The following is an 18,314-nucleotide window of genomic DNA, read 5'->3' on the forward strand; positions in this document are numbered from 1 at the left end:
TTTTCATGAGAGCTTTAATTCCGATTTAAAATAAATTAATTCGGAATAAAAATGAATTCCACTTTTAAAAAAAACATGTAAACACTTAATTCCTGATGATTATTCGTAATTAAATTTAATCGGAATTAAACTTAAATCTGAATTAAGTGGGTGGTTTATTCTGATTTTAAAGCCAAATGAATTTATTTCGTGATCATGTAAAAGTTTATTCTTCTTAAAAACTAATTCCAGTCTTTCAGTGAATGCGTGTTGGGTCGCCATCTGACGCGATGACGCACTGCAAGATGGTGAAAAAAGTTTGTAATTGTGAAAGGTACTGATGTTCCCAGTTAACATGCAAGCTGTAATATCTCAGTTTTTATTATAGATCCATAGCAGCTGAAGTGTGTGTTTACTTCCGGTAGACGTAAATATGTTCATGTCCCTGTCCAATCAGAACCCTTCCTGACCCCCAGTCAGTGAGCGGAATTAAATAAAGCCAATTTAACGTGTTTTCCGTGTAAACCTTAATTCGGAATTATTATTTCCATGTAAACTCAAATGAGAATAATTAAATTCCAAATTATTTAATTCGGAATTAAAAAACATCATGTAAACAAGGCCGGTGTAACATTACCTATAGCGTTCAGCTCTAGTCAAATGAAGTTCATCGAGGCTGGCAGTTATAGGAGTGAATTTGGAGCCAGTTCCATATTAGGAATTGGAATTTATTTACAGACAAAATAGCAAAATAAAAACTCCAGGATCATGTAGAGTGGGTTAATATGAAAATTTTCAGACCAAAACAGAGAGAGGTGTGACAATTTCTCAATAAAGTAAATTGGAAACAGAGTCAATGAAGCCGGAAGCGCCCCCCGTGCTCACTTCATATCTGGAACACGGCATGAAATTATTATATACTTATAACTGGTAAACGATATTAAATTAGTATATTCATTTGATGCCATGTCCATTTTTTCAAGTTTGAGACTGGTACAAAATGAATAATGACCCCTAGTGGCTGGAAAAGTCCTTAAATAAATGGTTTTGTATCAGTAAGCACATTGTATATTTTAATTTAATTTTTTCTGTAAACCTGTTAAAGTCATGTGTTTCAGGCATAAAAACTCCTTCCTGATTTGAAGGATTTGTCATGGCAACAGTCCTCCGTTGTCATAGCAATAACGCAATTCAGATCTAATTATTATATGTTTTGAATGGTGAAAGGCGCTCGCAAAATCCTTCAAATCTGGAAAGAATAATTGGCTTGGAACCCGTGAATAGGTGATCTGAATTTTGTTTTGCCTATAAAAATTGTCCCCAAATTGAAATACTTAAAAGTGCGCTGTGCAATGTTTTTAATGGAGAAAAATTCATAACCTGCTTGTCTCCATGGTGATGTTATTGCGTTACTTAAAATGTTTGTCAATGTGTATTAATAGGCCATGTAAGAGGTCAGATCTATGGTGAGACAAGCCAATGATTAAATAATTGTTTGATAGACACATTCAAATGCCATACTGTGGAACATTCTGGACAAGCTGGTGGCAGGCTCTCCATTAGAAAGGTTGTACAGTGCACCTTTAAAACTGCTTAAAACCCTGATTTATGCTCTGTTTTTCACCTGGTCAGTGGTGCTTTGCTGTGCAGAGACTGTCACTCAAGCTCCAGATCAATATCCCGTCACATTCACTATAACACTACAGCTTTCTTCCTGCTGCCACGACGACGCAAACAAGCTTAGACCTATTTTTTACCTAAGCCATTTCAATTCCTTGCTAAGAAAAAAAGAATAAAAAAGATTCATGATTATTACTTCGTTACATCCATCTCGCGGTGGGCTTTGAGGGGGCTTTACTCCGCAGACAGCACCGACCCCTCAAATCTCTCAGTTTGTTTTCCCCCTCTCCACTTTTAATGAAAATGAATCTCTCCTTCTCCTCCGCCAAAATGGACTTATTGGAAGTTGGGGAGAAAAGTTCGGGGACTGGCAGAAATGGTAGGTCGTGCAATGCCAACAAGCAATTACCAGGCTATCTGGCTTCAACTGTTTTAAAATGAGTTTAAATCAAGTCATGCGTCTAAAGGGCTGCACAAAATCCGAAAAATACAAATTGTAATGCATAATTGTTTTGACAACACTAGCAACATAAGAATTAACTTTTTCTGAAGTACTACTGGATTAAACTGAAGGTAAAACAGGGCCACAGCACTACGCTCTTATGAGTAGGGTATCATTAAGAGGTTAACGATACGATACATAACTCGATACACTGGCCATGATATGATACATATCTCGATACAGTGCACTTTCGATTCAATAAAGCAATTCGATACAGTTCAATAAAAAATAATGGCTAAATGATGGCTCTGATACTACGTCTTTGTTAAACTGGTTCTTGTGCAAAGTTAATATAAAACCCAAACATTTTAATCATCAAAACAGTGAAAATATCAAATGTGTCGCATAAACGAGTTTCCTTCCTCTGAACAAGCAACAAAACTGTAGCTCTGTAGCAAAATAATTTAGTAAAATATACCAAAAATAAATGATATATTGATACAGCAGTCCCCGATATTAATACTGTAGCATCACATTAAACGAAACAATACATCTATATTTCAATATTCTTGCACACCCCTACTTATAAGATCAGTGATTTTAATATAATATGATTTTATGACAATTTTATATAATTTAATAGGCTACCAGTACCTACAACTAGATTACTCATTATTTAGACACATAATACAACTGAATCATGTTAATAAATAGTAGCCTATAAGGATTTTCAGGGATTTTAAGATACTGCCCATATAGATGGTAGCACTTCTGGTAAAGTGAGAATTCCTTTCATTTCCATGGAGAATTTGAGAAAAGGTTTGCAGTTAAAATATGATATAAAGTAGGCTGATTTGTGCAAAATGTTCAACAAGTCAACAGTGCATCAGCTTTATATTGATAGTTTGCAGCTGATATCATCAATATTCCCTGGGGGTATGATGCCTCTGCTCTGTCTGAGGCTTTGTTATTCAAGTTAGAGTCTAATTTGAGTTTTATTTTAACACAATCTGACCATAAAGAACTGACTTAGATGGAGCTACAGTTAGCCAGCTGTTTTTTAGTTCACTTTCATCTTTTTCATTGATCACAGGCTCCTGAAATGTGTTCTTCAAATCCATTTTGTCATTTTTCTTGAGTTTCCAAAAAGATCTTAAAACGTTTTGGTGGTTATTAATGTGTGCATTGTGTAGGGTGACCAGACATCCCTATTTACCCAGTTTTGAGCCCTGTGTCCCCTGTCCCAGCAGATTTATCCAGAACCAATGATTTGTCCCAGTTTTATACAAGAAATGTCCCAGGTGTCCCTATTTTTTTATTTATTTTTTAACCAATTTGACACCTGCCAACAGTAAAGAGAGGCATACATTTGTCATTTGTTTAGGTAAAACATAAAAAACCTGCTTAAAAATGACCAAAACACAAAGAAAATGTGACTATACTGACTTATGTTAATGCCGAGTGCAGAACAATTTTCCTTAATTACGCACTCATTTCACAATTTTATTATTATGAACCACCAAAACCAGGGATGTCCCAGTTTTTTATTTTGAAAATCTGGTCACTCTAGCTTTGTGTCACCATAGTAACTTCTGAATACCCCCAGCGTCATACAACTAAATAATGATGCAGATGACCACAGCAACTTTCAGAATAAGGTGAATTTCTTTGATCAAAACCAGAAAAAACAAGTATTTGAGCTGTAACTGCCAATTAACTTTCTATAGCACTGTACAACCCCAGTTTTTTCATCAAATATTATATTATTAAAACAACAACCACGCACTGACGCCACACGCCATCTGTGCATCTTCGCTATACCAATCCACTTACTCTTTTGCCAGGTGGTCCAGGTGGGCCCGCTTCTCCGGATGGTCCTGGGGGTCCCTGGAAACACACAGAATAAACAACTCACGATTACAATGAACGAAGAGGATTATTTGAACGTATGATGTAGCGCTCAGATAAGTTTTAATGACTCGCGTCGATGACTCCCTTGTTGTCTCTGCCAGAAAGACAATAACATAGAAAAGAATATTGACGTTTTGGGAATAAGCAGCCCCAAGATGGCGACCCGAGTTGGAGCCAAAATATAAGTACGATAAAGCACTTCTCTGCTTCAAATGACAGTTATTGTGCTCCTCCGACACTTTCATCTATTACTGCAAAGTTAATTATAAGCAGCTGAAGCTCTTTGAAGCATTTGTAAAGGTAAATATTTCACAGTGCGGCAGTCTGGAGGTGGAGAGTTATTCAGCAGGATTGCACTCGGCATACAAAACAGAACCAAGGGGTAGTAGAAATCAGTGAAACCACATAACAATGAACCAGAATAAATTAATAGATGGAATAATGTGGTGAAAAACATTCGGTCTGGCTTTTTGCATTTGCATAAAGTTAATGGCATTATGGATGTGATTTGACAAGGTGGATAAAGACAAAACTCAACTGAATTAAATATATCGTTTGATATGAAATATAAACAACATATTACATTGTGCTGGTTATAATAGACTGTAGCGGTGCCTTATAATTGTGTTTGGGAATTGAATATTTTAATATGCTACAAGTGCAAGTCTGATAAGTCTAAAAATTTATTTACTTCTTTACATTGGTTGAACTTTCAAAATACAATACATGGAAATTATAGGAAAGGACTACCTAAATGTTCAGTATTTTGTTCAGAGGGCGGAGCTTAGAGTTGTATTTTTTCACATTTATTTACCAAATGTTTATTCATCACCTATATATTATTTCATTATCAGGTTAAGTTTAGGATTAGGATTAGGTTTAGGGACCGTTAATTTAGTTAAATTAAGAGTTTTGGAAAATGCAATGAAAGGAAGTCCTGTTATAGTAATACAACTGAGCTTGGTAACTTTAGTTTTAGTGCATTATAAAAACACATGTAAAAATAAGGTCTTATCAATAAGACTTGTACACTCAGTTTGGTTAAAATAATGGATTTACTGGTTGTGTTTACTGGTTGTGAACATTTTAATATGCTACAAGTGCAAATCTGATAAGTCTAAAAATGTATTTACTTCATTACATGGCTGAACTTTCAAAATACAATACATGGAGATTATAGTACAGGACTCCCTAAATGTTCAGTATTTTGTTCAGAGGGTGGAGCTTAGTGTTCTATTTTTTCACATTTATTCAGCATTTAGTTTATTTTTGACCTATATATTATTTCATTATCGGGTTAAGGTTAGGATTAGGGATCGTTAATTTAGTTAAATTAAGGGCATTGGAATGCTAGTCCTGTAATGAAAGGAAGTCCTATTATAGAAACACAGTTGATCTTGGTAACTTTAGTTTTAGTGCAGTATAAAATACTAGAGATGTAATGATATCCAAATCTCTCTGTAAGATATTATCATGATATGCATCTCATGGTACGATATTTATTGCGATATTTTGGAGAGGCTGATATAACTGTAGATAGGACACTTTTTTGCTTTTAAAATACCCTGATAAGATTTTGGTGTGAATTATTTCCATCATAATCCCAGGAATTCAAGTAAAAAACATAGTACATGTTGTCTGAGCTGAAATGAATCATGGGATATGTAGTTCCCGATGTTTATTAGCTATTGTAACTATAAAGCAATGCATTTAAGCAAAGGAACTTGTGATTCGATATATTGTGACAGCCCACGATATTATTGTGAGACTTTTCACGATACGATGTCACGATATTTCAGTTATTGTTACATCCCTATAAAATATATGTAAAAATAGGGTCATATCATAAGATTTGTACACTCAATTTCTATTCTAATGTTCTATTTTTTTATTTTTTATTTAGCAAATGTTCATATTTTTGACGTATATATTATTTCATTATCAGGTTAGGGTTAGGGTTAGGGTTAAGAACCATTCATTTGGTTAAATTAAGGTCTTGGAAAGCTAGTCCTGTCTTGTAACAAAATTCCAAACATTTAAGAAGTCCTGTTATAGTAGCACAATCGAGCGTAACTATAGTTTTAGTGCATCATAAGAATACATTTCAAAATAAAGTTACATGATGAGACTTGTATACAAAATTTTGGTCAGAGCAATGAACTTACTGGTTGTCCGGCTTCACCATCCTCTCCCTTCTCACCAGGTTCTCCGTCAGTGCCCTGTACAGAACGTGAATCATAGTTAAAAAACAAGCACTTAAAAGTAACATTAAATGATAAGTTTAGCTTCAAAGTCCAATATTGTACTTACAGCTACGCCAGGCTCACCAGGGGGGCCGGGGTCTCCAGGGAATCCAACAGGACCCTTTCAAGAGAGAAAAATTTGTTTAAAATATAAATACATGTAATCTTATGCGGGGATTTTCAAAGCCTTTGGGACATGGATTAAGTACATGCTTCGTAATTCTCTTAGCCATTTAGTCGTACCTAGCGTCCCCCAGCGTGTCTAATTTAATGGGCTTAATGATGGTGTTGCAATTCTAATGGGAATATGTCACTGTATGTCATTAGCACAGGGCATAAAGTGTAATTTCCATCAATAAAAAGGGATTTCACGTGTTAAATATGCTCTGGAATCAAAATTAATCTTCTAGGCTCGCTGAAGGGGGCTATTACCTCTTCCATATTTGGGCCAGTGTGAGAAGTTGTAGAAATATACGAGTAATAGTATTTTAGTAGTTGACTAGTCAGCAATTCATTTATGTGTTATGGATTAGTCAAATGATCATTTCTATTGTACTTTGAGACCTTTAAAATCCTGAACATAAATGTATCTTCTACGCTGAAGGGGGCTACTAACTCTTCCATTTTTAAGCCAGTGTGAGTAAGTTGTAAAAATATAGTACTGCAATTTAAGAATATGTTAGTAACTGTCGAGTACGAGATATATTTTTATGCTATCACCAAGTCAAATGATTATTTCTATTGTACTTTGAGACCATTAAAATACAGAATAAAAATATTATCTTCTAGGCACGCTGAAGGGGGCTATTAACTCTTCCATATTTATTCCAGTGTGAGTAAATTGTAGAAATATATGACTGCAATTTTAATTATTTTAATAGATGGCTATTCAAAGATAATGTTTTGTGTTATCACCTAGTCAAATGACTATTTCTATTGTACTTTGAGACTTTAAAATATATATTTTAAACCAGATAAAGGTTGAAATATGGTGACTGAAGTCTTCAAGAGAGAAAATGTTTACGAAATAAAATGTATTATTGACAAAAATTAGAAGTAGTGCATTATTTTTTACATGCTGATTTAATATTGTTACTGTTTTGATTATGACATTTTAATATTCAAATAGGTTAGAGTCATACTATATATGTATATATATATATATATATATATATTTTTTAAATAAGACTACAATATATACATTTTTATACTAAACTAGTCACTATTGTTCAGTTAATCTTGGCTAGAAAACTGTATTTGCTGGACTTACAGGGTTACCCTTTGGACCATCATCTCCGGGGGGTCCTTTAGCACCCGCGGGACCAGCAGCTCCAGGGGGTCCGGCCTCTCCCTTCTCGCCCCTCTCACCTTTGGGTCCCTGTGAAAGAGGAGGAGAAGTGTGGATTGGTTATGTCAGGATCACAGGGGAGAAGACAGCCAAGTGAGCAGCAATAAACACTGCAGCGGTCTCAAGAGAGGGACCAGGGAAGAGCTGTGAAATAAGAAATGGAGGCTCTACGGCTTTACAAGGAGTGACTTTAGGGACCACAGTGTGCTCCAGGGTTTTGAATTGGGCTTTGAATGAACAACAGATAACTATTCTATTATTATTCTTCACTATAATTAAACTCCATACATACTATCACTTTAAAGCACTTTAAAGGTATGTTATACAGAATGGATTATTGTGAGCGTTAAGACATGTTTCAATGCTGTTACCTTTAGTTTCATTCACATATGTTTGAGTAACACTTTATTATTAATCTGTCTACATCTCCAAAGCTCAAAATGCTCCGTTCCACCTTGTAAAGTCATGAAGCGGTAGTTTTCACGTTAACAGCTCCCTTTTACCTTTAGTTCAGCGGAGATTGGCAATTCCAGAGTGGAAATTGTCAAGATAATTATGTATGGAGTTTAAAAACAATGGTGGAACAAAGTGTTTTCAGTTTGAGAGAAGAACTCAGCCTAAAAGTGCAGGGTTTGTGTGTTAAACGTGTGAATAAAACAAAACTCCAGGTATGTTTTTGATGAAGAAACATTATAACATGAATCAGAAAATCATTTAAATAACTCTTCAGTAATACTTTCTATCTATTTCCACTAGTAGTTTTGCACTGTTCTCCTGTCCAAAGTGTATATTTTTGTTTTCAGTCATATTTGTATTCTGTTACATAGTTATATTTTTATCACAAACCTTATTGCTTCATGCCTTTATGTTTTATGTCATGGTTTATATTTACTGTTATTATGAATTGTTTTATGTTGCGCCAAATCGCTGGAGCAGATTCCTAGATTGTGAATTTTGTGTTTTGATGATAATAAGCATATTCTGATTATAATTATTTCACAATATTATTTATTCTACTTGTAAATGATAGATGATAGCTCAGTTTCTTGTAAATATATGTCAATGCAAAAATGCTGTTGTATTTTTCTATATTCAATCATTTTTATACGTTTATCTAATGTTTATCTAACTATATATACAGTTTTAAATTGCTAGATTAATACAATATTTTATTTATTTTGTATTTCATCAGTTTGTAGCAGGAAAAAAGGCACGAAGCTTTTCATCTTTTCAGAAATGACACATATTTCTCGTAGTACAAAAAATAACTTATGCTATGTACTGGTATTTTCCATATTTATTCACTTTTCTTTTCTTTTTTATGATATCTGTTATAGTCTGTTATTCTCTACTTTCCCAGACATTGGCATTTTAAGGAATTAAGAAAAGTACAGTGACATTTATTAAATTAAAATAATGCTGTACTTAAGTGAGTCATGAGCGCTGATCATTGAAACCTTCTTAATGTAATTTGGTTTTATATTAAACTTTGAAGTCTTCATGATTTAATTACAAAGCTGACATTTTACTTTGTGGGGAAATTAAATATGATACGTATTCATTTTTCTTGACAAACTGAATAAGAGGTTGTGTGCCATGAACCAGCGGTGAGCCAAATTTAAAGGTTTTACGGCAAAGATATTTCTTACAATGGAATAAAATCACAAAGTTAGCTGGCATTTGTGAGACTTTGCAGTTCAACAACTTTGAGAATGTTAACGATGCCCGGAGTTTGACAGGGACCAGAGGAGATTTGAATGCTGGTGATGACGCCGCTATGGAGACAGGCAATCTCCTCTCTCTGTCTCACGAGCCCCTCGATAATGGTAAGAGAGAGACAGGAGTTAAACAGATATCGATGGTTTCTCTTTGGCAAAAGTCAGACATTTACATAATTCTAAGAGTTATTTTGATTTGGTAAATAAATCTAAACTAATTTAAAGTTGTACAATGTTAATTATTACTTGCTTTGCCTGGAATGTTCCACAGTAAAGCATTAACATATCTATTTTATTTTGTGTGTTTTTAATGCTCAGAAAACATGCATTCTTATTGTGAGCAGTGTCCATAGATGTGTCCTGGAGGTTCCACCCGCTTGTATCCATGGAGATAAATCATTTTAATTAATGTATTTTTCAGACTATAAGGCACACTTTAATTTTCTCAAAAATCGACCTTATAATCCGGTGCACCTTATGTTTTAATTCTGGTTGTGCTCGAACCGATTTTATGTGGTACATGGCGGTCAAAAATATGTCAAAATTGCTGTTTTTTCAGAGCTTATGGTGTATGCAAATTAGCGATGTGGTTTTATGGTTTGTTTCTGTAAAAGGTAAACACATTATTACTCAATGTACCGGAAATCAACATTATTGATATTGCATCTTATAATCCTGTGCGCCTTATAGTCCGAAAAATATGGTAGGGATGCAATGATCCAGCTTTCTCTGTCCTGATGCTGATGTTCATACTTTTGTCGATATCCAATATCAGCTGGCAGACTGAAAATATTTCCTTATAATTTCCTTATAAACCAAACAGTGTACGGTAAAAAACAGATTCCAGTGTGTTTTCTTTAAAGTAATTAGAACAGCTCTGTAAAAATTCAAGTTTAAGATTATGCAATGTAAGTCAGTAAATCGTCTTATTACACCAATTCACAGATCAAAGTGGAATATCGCCTGAACTCTTGGAAGCCGATATCCTCCAAAATGTCAAATACTGGTGCTGATATCCAATATCCGGTATTGCTTAACTTTTCAATACCATTAAATAAGATACCTAGTCACATCTCTCGTGTTCTCCTTTAGTACCTTTAGTTTAAGAGTTTGGGAGCACAGTTTGAGTCACATTTGAATATGCAGTGCTAAGCTAAGGAGTCGTGCTGAGTTTAAAAGTTATGATAATGTTATGCACTTCACACTGTGTTTTACCATCCAAGTGTTTATGGACTTTAAAGGTACATTATTTATAGGTACATTTTACTGCATCATAGTAATATAAGACTATGAGCTTTTATAGTAAAAAGAGACAAGCAATAAAGCAGCATTTTTAGATTTAACATTTTTGATCATTTTACGTACCCCTGTTCCTGGCTCTCCGGGTTGCCCTGGGTTACCAGCCTCGCCTTGTTCACCCTGGGGAAAGAAACAAAGTTATAATGAACTCATAACAAAAATAAAACAAACCATATGTCATCTCTTGCACTTTTAAGTCCTAGTTTAGAGTTAGTTCATACTTGAATACTGGTTTTGTTTGTCCTAGTTTAGTCCTGGCTGAGTTCTGGTTTGGTCTTGGTTAAATCTTTTTTTTTTTGTGTGTGATTTAGACAGTATCTGGTCTTGATTGAGTCCTGGTCCTGGTTAAGTCCTGATGTGGAAGCAAATAATTTGTCCTATCCTATTTATTTGTCCTAGTTTAGACCTGGTTGAGTTCTTGTTTGGTCTTGGTCAAGTCTGTCTATTCACTAATTCGGACAGTATCTGGTCTTGATTGGGCCCTGGTTTAGTCCTGATTTGGAAGTGAATAATCTATGTCTTTTAATGACAATTTTAAGTCCTGATTTTGCATTAATTTATGGGTAAGTAGTGGTTTAGATGTCCTAGTTTACTTTTGGTTGTGTTCTGGTTTGGTAGTGGTGAAGTCTGGTTTAGACAGTATCTGGTCTTAATTAAGTCCTGATTAAGTCCTGATTTGGAAGTGAATAAAGCAAATATTAAACTTTTTTTTCTTTTAATTTCTTTTAATCACAATTTTAAGTCCTGATTTCGTGTTACTTTATGAGTAAGTAGTGGTTTTGGTGTCCTAGTTTAGCCCTTGTTGAGTTCTGTTTTAGTCTTGGTTGGTTCCAAGTTTAGTCCTGGTCTGGAAGTGAATAAAACTGATCTCTTGTAGTCACAATTTTAAGTCTTGGTTGAGTTCTGGTTTGGTCTTGGTCAAGTCTGTTTATGTGCTAATTTGGACAGTATCTGGTCTTGATTGGGTCCTGGTTTAGTCCTGATTTGGAAGTGAATTTGACCTTGTCCACTCTGGGGTAATTCTAGTAGCAGGCATATCCTTGTTCTATTATTATTTTGCTATGTGTTTTAATACGTTGTGACTGGATACAGCATCACCAACATGTGCTTCAAATATACAGCCAAAGTCACTGCATCGTGAGTGTCCTTTAAAGTTATTGCGTCCCTTCATGGTTCATTATCCAAGCTCATTTAAACATCTGCTGTAAACCATTAAATACTTATTCTGCCAAATGACTCTAAAAAGGAGGAATCTTGTAGTTTTTGTGTTTGTGTTTAGCATTAACTTAAATCAGAGCTTATTTTATTATTACATGTTTTTCTTTGGTCTTTAGTTACATCATGTCTGTATTTTATGTTAACACTGATGACCCCTAGCCTGAGCTACACAAGGAGAAAAAAACCTGATTGCATGAAGGTTGTGTTCATGTGACAAAAGCTATATAGTTTGAAACTGAGTGGGAGGATATGGTAGAATTATTTGACTATAAATGACTCAGATAGCAGAAAGTAGTTCTGGTTTATAGTTAATATATTTTTAATTACTGGGCTTATCCACATGAAACAAAAACTGGCACTAAGTTCAAGGTCTTCTCTGTCAGTATAAATCTAGAAAAGTGAAATTATGTTTTGATAATAGCTAGATAATAGATAATAGCTAAAGTTTTGCAATAATATTATGGGCCAATCGCAATGTATCAAATCACAAGTCTCTTTGCATAAATCAAAACAGAGGGAACTACATAGACCATGATCCTTTGCTCTGTTTCTGTGCAGACTACATGAAGAAACAACTGTGCACTTTTAAATCTTGATTCTTTGGATCACCAAGAAATGTAGATATTGTTACATCCATAATAATAGCTGCAGAAAGTGATGGTACTATCCAGTGCTAAAATCCGAATCATATAACATTTAACGTTTAAGGAGCCAATTTCTAACAAATAATGATAAGATTAAAAATTTACAGATTTTTTGGTTTTGTTTTTCTTTTTAAACAGTATATCTCCCATAGCGTGATATAGACTCCTTCCTTCTATCTGAAAAAATTACATCATTAAATTCTACAACAGGAACACAACCTATTGAGGACTGGTGGTAGCACAGAGAGGCAATTTGGAGCTCCGGACAAGGCCAGGAGCAGAGAAGCAGCAGTATCCGTCAAAATGGCTTCACGCTGGGCAGAGAGAAGAGACAAAGATGCCCTAAGCTGAGTCCTACCTTCTCACCCACGGATCCCATCGGACCCACACCGCCAGGAGGACCTTGAGGACCCTATGGCAATACACACAGACAGATCATTATCCATCAGCCTTATATAAGACATTTTATAGTACACAGCAGCATGGTGCATAACAAGAGGATAGGGAAATAGACCTGGCACAACAAGAAATTTTGAATTGCGATATCTTGCTGAAGTAAGTACAGATGATAAACGATAATACTAAAACTAAGAGCAGATTTACAGCACAAAAACTATTCTAAATGTACAATATTGTTAAAAAACATGAGCTGCAATAAATAAATGAAACACTTTAGTTTGCCTCATAGAAGTTATTTATAAAACCATCAACAGCTCAAATCTTATCATATAGCCAAAAAAATACCCAAGTAGTGCAAGAAAATGTGCACACAATCCCAAAGTATTGTTCCATTTATCACATATTGAATGATAAATTGATTCTTTTGACAGGCCTAGGGAAATGTTTCTTGTATAAAATAATGTATTAAAACCCAACTTATATGTGCAGTTTTCTTTACAAATACATTTCAACACTGCAGGAGCAAAAAAAAGAAGATAACTTGTAGATAGGGCTATATATAGATACAGATACAGTAAAAGACAGAGCTATAGCGTATACTTACATCAGCACCACTGGGACCCTGAGGACCTCTGGGACCAGGGGGACCAGGAGGACCCTGCACAGAGGAATAAAGTTGTTAAAACAAAATTTAAATTATACAAAATAAACTTTTGTAAACGTATAACTCACCATTGGACCAACGTCACCATTCTCTCCCTTCTCACCAGGAGGTCCAGGAAGACCCTAAAAACACAAGCACAAACACAAACTCTTACATAAACAGAAGACAATTAATCAAGTGTGAATGTCTGTTTCATGAATAAACAACAGTGTTCTTAACTATTTAAATGTGTTTACAGCAGCTGGTCTCCCTTGATTTTTAATATAAGCTTTCATTTGCAACACATTGTGGCAGTGTAGTGAAATATTAAACATACCTGTGGGCTAAAGAAAGAATTAATCATGCAGAGATTAGCTGAATGATGACTAAATCTATAATACAGCAGGCGAGGCCAAATGGAGCCCTGATGGATTATACGATTACCAGAGAAAGTAGAAAAATAACACTTCGATTTTCTTGATTAGTGGAGCTAATAGTTGGATGAAAAGTTGAAATATTGCCAATTTTATTTGTTATTTTTGTCGTTAAATATGCACTGTGTAACTTTTCTTGCTTTAACAGAATGACACTAAACTTATCAATCTTGTATTTATTTTTTATGGATGTTTTTGCTGCTCAAAATATGGTCATATTTTTATAAAGAGCCTTCAACTTTCAAGTCTGTCAAAGAGCTTTACATCAAGGGAGCACTCACACATTCACAAACACATTCATACACCAGAGTATACAGACACTGGGGTTGAGGTGGGTTAAGTGTCTTGCCCAAGGACACAACAACAGCATTCTTCTATGAGAGCGGGAATCTCACTGCCAGTGTATGGATCATTAGATCTGACTGCCCTACAAATAACATCTTTTATGTCGAGAACGGGATTCGAACCGCTAACCTTCAGATCAGTGGACAAAAAACATACATTCTCACTGAAGACGGCCTCTCCACAGAGCTAACCTGTACCTTGCCCTGGGTGTTTGACCTATTTGTGACCACGGAGATAGATTAGTTCAATGCAGTACTATGGGATATTCCAAGCAAAGCAATAACATCTCCAAACCCCCCACCGGAAAAGTTCCACAGTGCACCTTTAAAGTGAACAAATTTGTCAAAGATTGGAGTGTGTTTTATTTATAGAAGTAGATAATGAAAGCCATCCCTTCCCAAGACATTTAGACCTTGATTTATTATTGAATTAAACTTAGCAACGGTTGTCACAGAAGTATGTAGGCTGCAGCAGCTGTCGTATTTCTAGACAAAGGTGGAATGTGTTCGATTATACACCTTTGCAAATGGGCTACTTACTTCTATTATCTTTCAGAATTTGTCTTCTTAACTTGAGTCTGACTTTTAGATTTAGCAGACTTTAGCACATTTTAAGTGTGATGCATTGTGGAGCTGGAGCGCTGTTTCACCCCTGACATTTAGACGAGTGATTGTTCAGATTAAATAGCTGCTCTTTAACTGTCTGGACTCATAATACAGGTGGGCTTTGGAATCTGAGCGAGGAAGGAGGTTGTGAGGAAAGGTGTAAAGGACTGATTGGACTGATTTTGTGCCAATAAGCAATGTAACTAACAAAGACACAAGGACAAAATTGCTTTAATATTCAATGCCTGGTACAATTTCTTTTTTATTTTATTTTTGGATAAAACTAGGTGTAACGATGGGACTAAACATGGAAGTACATCTGGATTAGATCAGGACTAAACTGATTCTAGAACAGGCCCAAACCAAGTCTACATCCAGACTAAACTAGGCTCAAACCAGGATCAAATCAAGACAAAGAGAGTAAATGCAGCCTACACTAAGACTCAACAAGGACTAGACTAGAACCAGAAGGATTAAATAAGAAATAAACTATGATGGTTAAGGATAAACCAGGACTAAATCAATACTAAACTACAATGTGGCTAAACCAGGACCAAACCAGGACTAAAACAAGACCAAACCTGGTCTACACCAGGACTATACTGGGCTCAAACCAGGATCAAACCAAGACCAAGAGAGTAAATGCAGCCTACACTAAGACTCAACAAGGACTAGACTAGAACCAGAAGGATTAAATAAGAAATAAACAATGATGGCTGAGGATAAACCGGGACTAAATCAGTACTAAACGACAATATGGCTAGACCAGGACTAAACCAAGGCTAGAACAAGTCCAAACCAAGTCTACATCAGGACTAAACTGGGCTCAAATCAGGATCTGAACTACAATATGGCTAGACCAAGACTAAACCAGGTCAAAATAACAATAGCATATCAAAATTTTTAGGTTCTATATTTGAAATTTTAAAAAAGGGCATGCACAAAAGTTAAGATAGTTTATTGCAGTTAAGTAGTTTATTGCAAGCACCAGTCCAGTCTTTGCTTTATGCTAGTATTGTCCCTCATTGATTCTTCCTTATCCTTCTGTATTCCAGCGTTTTCAAAGTGGGTTTACGCATTCACTCTCCAATTCCTCCCTCGCTGAGAAATCTCATCTGAGTAAAGGTCTCCTCTAGTCTAAGATCGTTAGCACAGCGGCTAATTACGCTCCGTGGTGAATGTGCTCAATGACAAACTGACTATCAGCGCATTTCGGTCCACACAATTAATGGAATCGCAATGGGAAGTGAATTACACCCAATTAAAAAGCCATCGAACACTATCCCGCTGTGATGGGGGAGCACCTTAGCATGAGGAGTGGCAGTTTGTGTAATTTCATCAAGACAATGACCATCTCCCATGTTTGACTTAAGGATGCTGATCACTAATAAAACACATAATTACAAACAAATGATCTATACTGTGTAGAAATGGGCCTGCTTATTAGATAATTAGAATGCAACAAAACACCATTAAGGCTGGTTAAAACAGTGATTGGTTCATAGGCTCACTGTACTTGAATTAATGAGACAAGCTTTAAAGGTGCACTATGTAACTTTTTGGTTTCTTGTTTCTATGTATGTCTATGTAGTATGACATTAAACAGCTCTACCTAACATTTATTAAATTACAGGTGGTTTTATTGCTTAAAAATACCCAGAAAATGGGCAGGTAGCTTGGTCAGGTTTGGTCTCCATAACGACAGAAAGGTTTAATGTCCTACTGTGAAACGTTCCAGATAAAGCAATAACATTTCCATGGAGAAAAGCATGTGATGGACTCTCCACCAGAAAAGTTACACAGAACACCTTTAAAACTGTCCCATTGCTTGACATATACATGGGAGTAATGAGGGAAAATATCACTTTGTGCCCCATATCAGTGGTCCCCAACCTTTTTTGCGCCATGGACCAGTTTTCTATCAGACAATATTTCGAGGACCAGAGGGAGTTGGAGGGGAAGGCACGGTGGGTGGGCCGGCGGCATGGTTTAGTCCTGGTTTAAGACCTGTTTAAGACCTGTTTTTAGACCAGTTTTAGATCTGGTTTAGTCCTGGTTTAGTTCTGGTTTAGTTCTGGTTTAGTTCTGGTTTAGTTCTGGTTTAGTGGTGCAGCCCATGTGTACGGGATGTGGGATAGTCCGCACGATGTACTGAACAATTAAGTAATCTGATGCAAGTATAATACTCCCTACAACTGTACAACAACTCCCCCTTATGTAATGGATAACCAAGTGTCCACTGAATCATATCATTGTTGCCCTGTCTTCCTATGACCTCTTGTATAAAGCTGTGATTTTGTATTTTATTATAACTTATCTTTCTATTTTATTTTGACTTGTACATTTACATTTATATAATTATGTCTTATTTGACACCTGTTATTATATTTATTGTGATGTCTGAGCTACTGTGTCTAAGTCTAAGTCTCATCATATTTATAGCCTTAACTCTGCCTTTAAAGGGGCTTTTGACAGATCAGATTTGACTAAAAAATAATGGGATTAATTACAGAAAAGCAATAAATACAGTGGATTTTAAAACAGTCAAATAATATAAAAAATATCACCAAGCTCACACAATCACAATTCACAGTATCACATTTGTGGTTTAGCCCCTGCTTTCGTCTTGGTTTCTGCCCAAATCTCAAAGTCTCATAGTCTCTTTATCCCTGTCATTAGCCCTGGTTTAGTCCTGGTTTATGGTCCTGGTTTATGATCCTGGTTAAGACCTTATTCAGTTCAGATTGAGATATGGTCTATTTTATTTATCTCCTGTGGAATTGGCTTTCCCCTATACCAATAATCACATGACCTTATGGCGGGAACCCATATATCACATTTTATATTGCTGCGGGTCACCATGTTGTATTATTATTCAGGTCTACTGTAAGGCTGTATGAACAAACTGGAGAAATGATATGTAACAAGGAAGAAAATATATGCACAGTTTATTTGCTACTGTACACCTTCTACTACATAGAGAAAGTAAAATGTGTAGATTATATGTATGCAGCCATGTAAACATTGTTTCTTTTGCTTTGTCATGTTTTATATATTATACTTTGAAGCTGCTCAACATCCCCTGGGAGTGTGAAGCTAACTATAGGCACTGCTCTGTCTGAAGCTCTGTTACTCAGTCTGTTTAATCTGTGCTTTGTTCTATCACAATCTGACCACAAAAAACATTAAATTACAGTTACAAGCTGCTCAAGCTCTCTCACTACACCTAAACAGGACCATGAGCACTCGTATTGATCACAGCCTACCAAATATATGTGTTTTAAAATCCATTTTGTGTTTTTCTTGAGTTTTCTATAAAAAAAAAAATAAGTGGCATAAAAGACAAAATAATTTCATGGAAGTTGACATGGCAACAACTGAAAACACAACAGAACATCGGGTCCTTAATGCAGTAGAGACAAGACACTGAGTTACTTGTGTCTTGCCAAAAATTGCGTGTAAAGCT

At 35.5% G+C, this 18,314-nt stretch overlaps 1 protein-coding gene across 1 annotated transcript in view; it reads right to left on the reverse strand.

The window, feature by feature from the left end:
- The window catches only part of col11a1a (collagen, type XI, alpha 1a), a 116,579-nt gene that overhangs the window by 32,159 nt on the left and 66,106 nt on the right, over positions 1-18,314 (reverse strand). The window contains exons 47-54 of the mRNA XM_055151120.1: positions 13,554-13,607; positions 13,426-13,479; positions 12,781-12,834; positions 10,627-10,680; positions 7,466-7,573; positions 6,263-6,316; positions 6,118-6,171; positions 3,875-3,928 (exon numbers count right to left, since the gene is read on the reverse strand). Coding sequence (XP_055007095.1) covers positions 3,875-3,928; positions 6,118-6,171; positions 6,263-6,316; positions 7,466-7,573; positions 10,627-10,680; positions 12,781-12,834; positions 13,426-13,479; positions 13,554-13,607 — 486 coding nt within the window. The remainder of the gene's footprint in view (positions 1-3,874; positions 3,929-6,117; positions 6,172-6,262; positions 6,317-7,465; positions 7,574-10,626; positions 10,681-12,780; positions 12,835-13,425; positions 13,480-13,553; positions 13,608-18,314) is intronic.

This window comes from Boleophthalmus pectinirostris, unplaced genomic scaffold, assembly GCF_026225935.1.
Source record: "Boleophthalmus pectinirostris isolate CB_2022bp ecotype Guang Dong unplaced genomic scaffold, ASM2622593v1 HiC_scaffold_15, whole genome shotgun sequence".
Classification (NCBI taxonomy): Eukaryota; Metazoa; Chordata; class Actinopteri; order Gobiiformes; family Gobiidae; genus Boleophthalmus; species Boleophthalmus pectinirostris.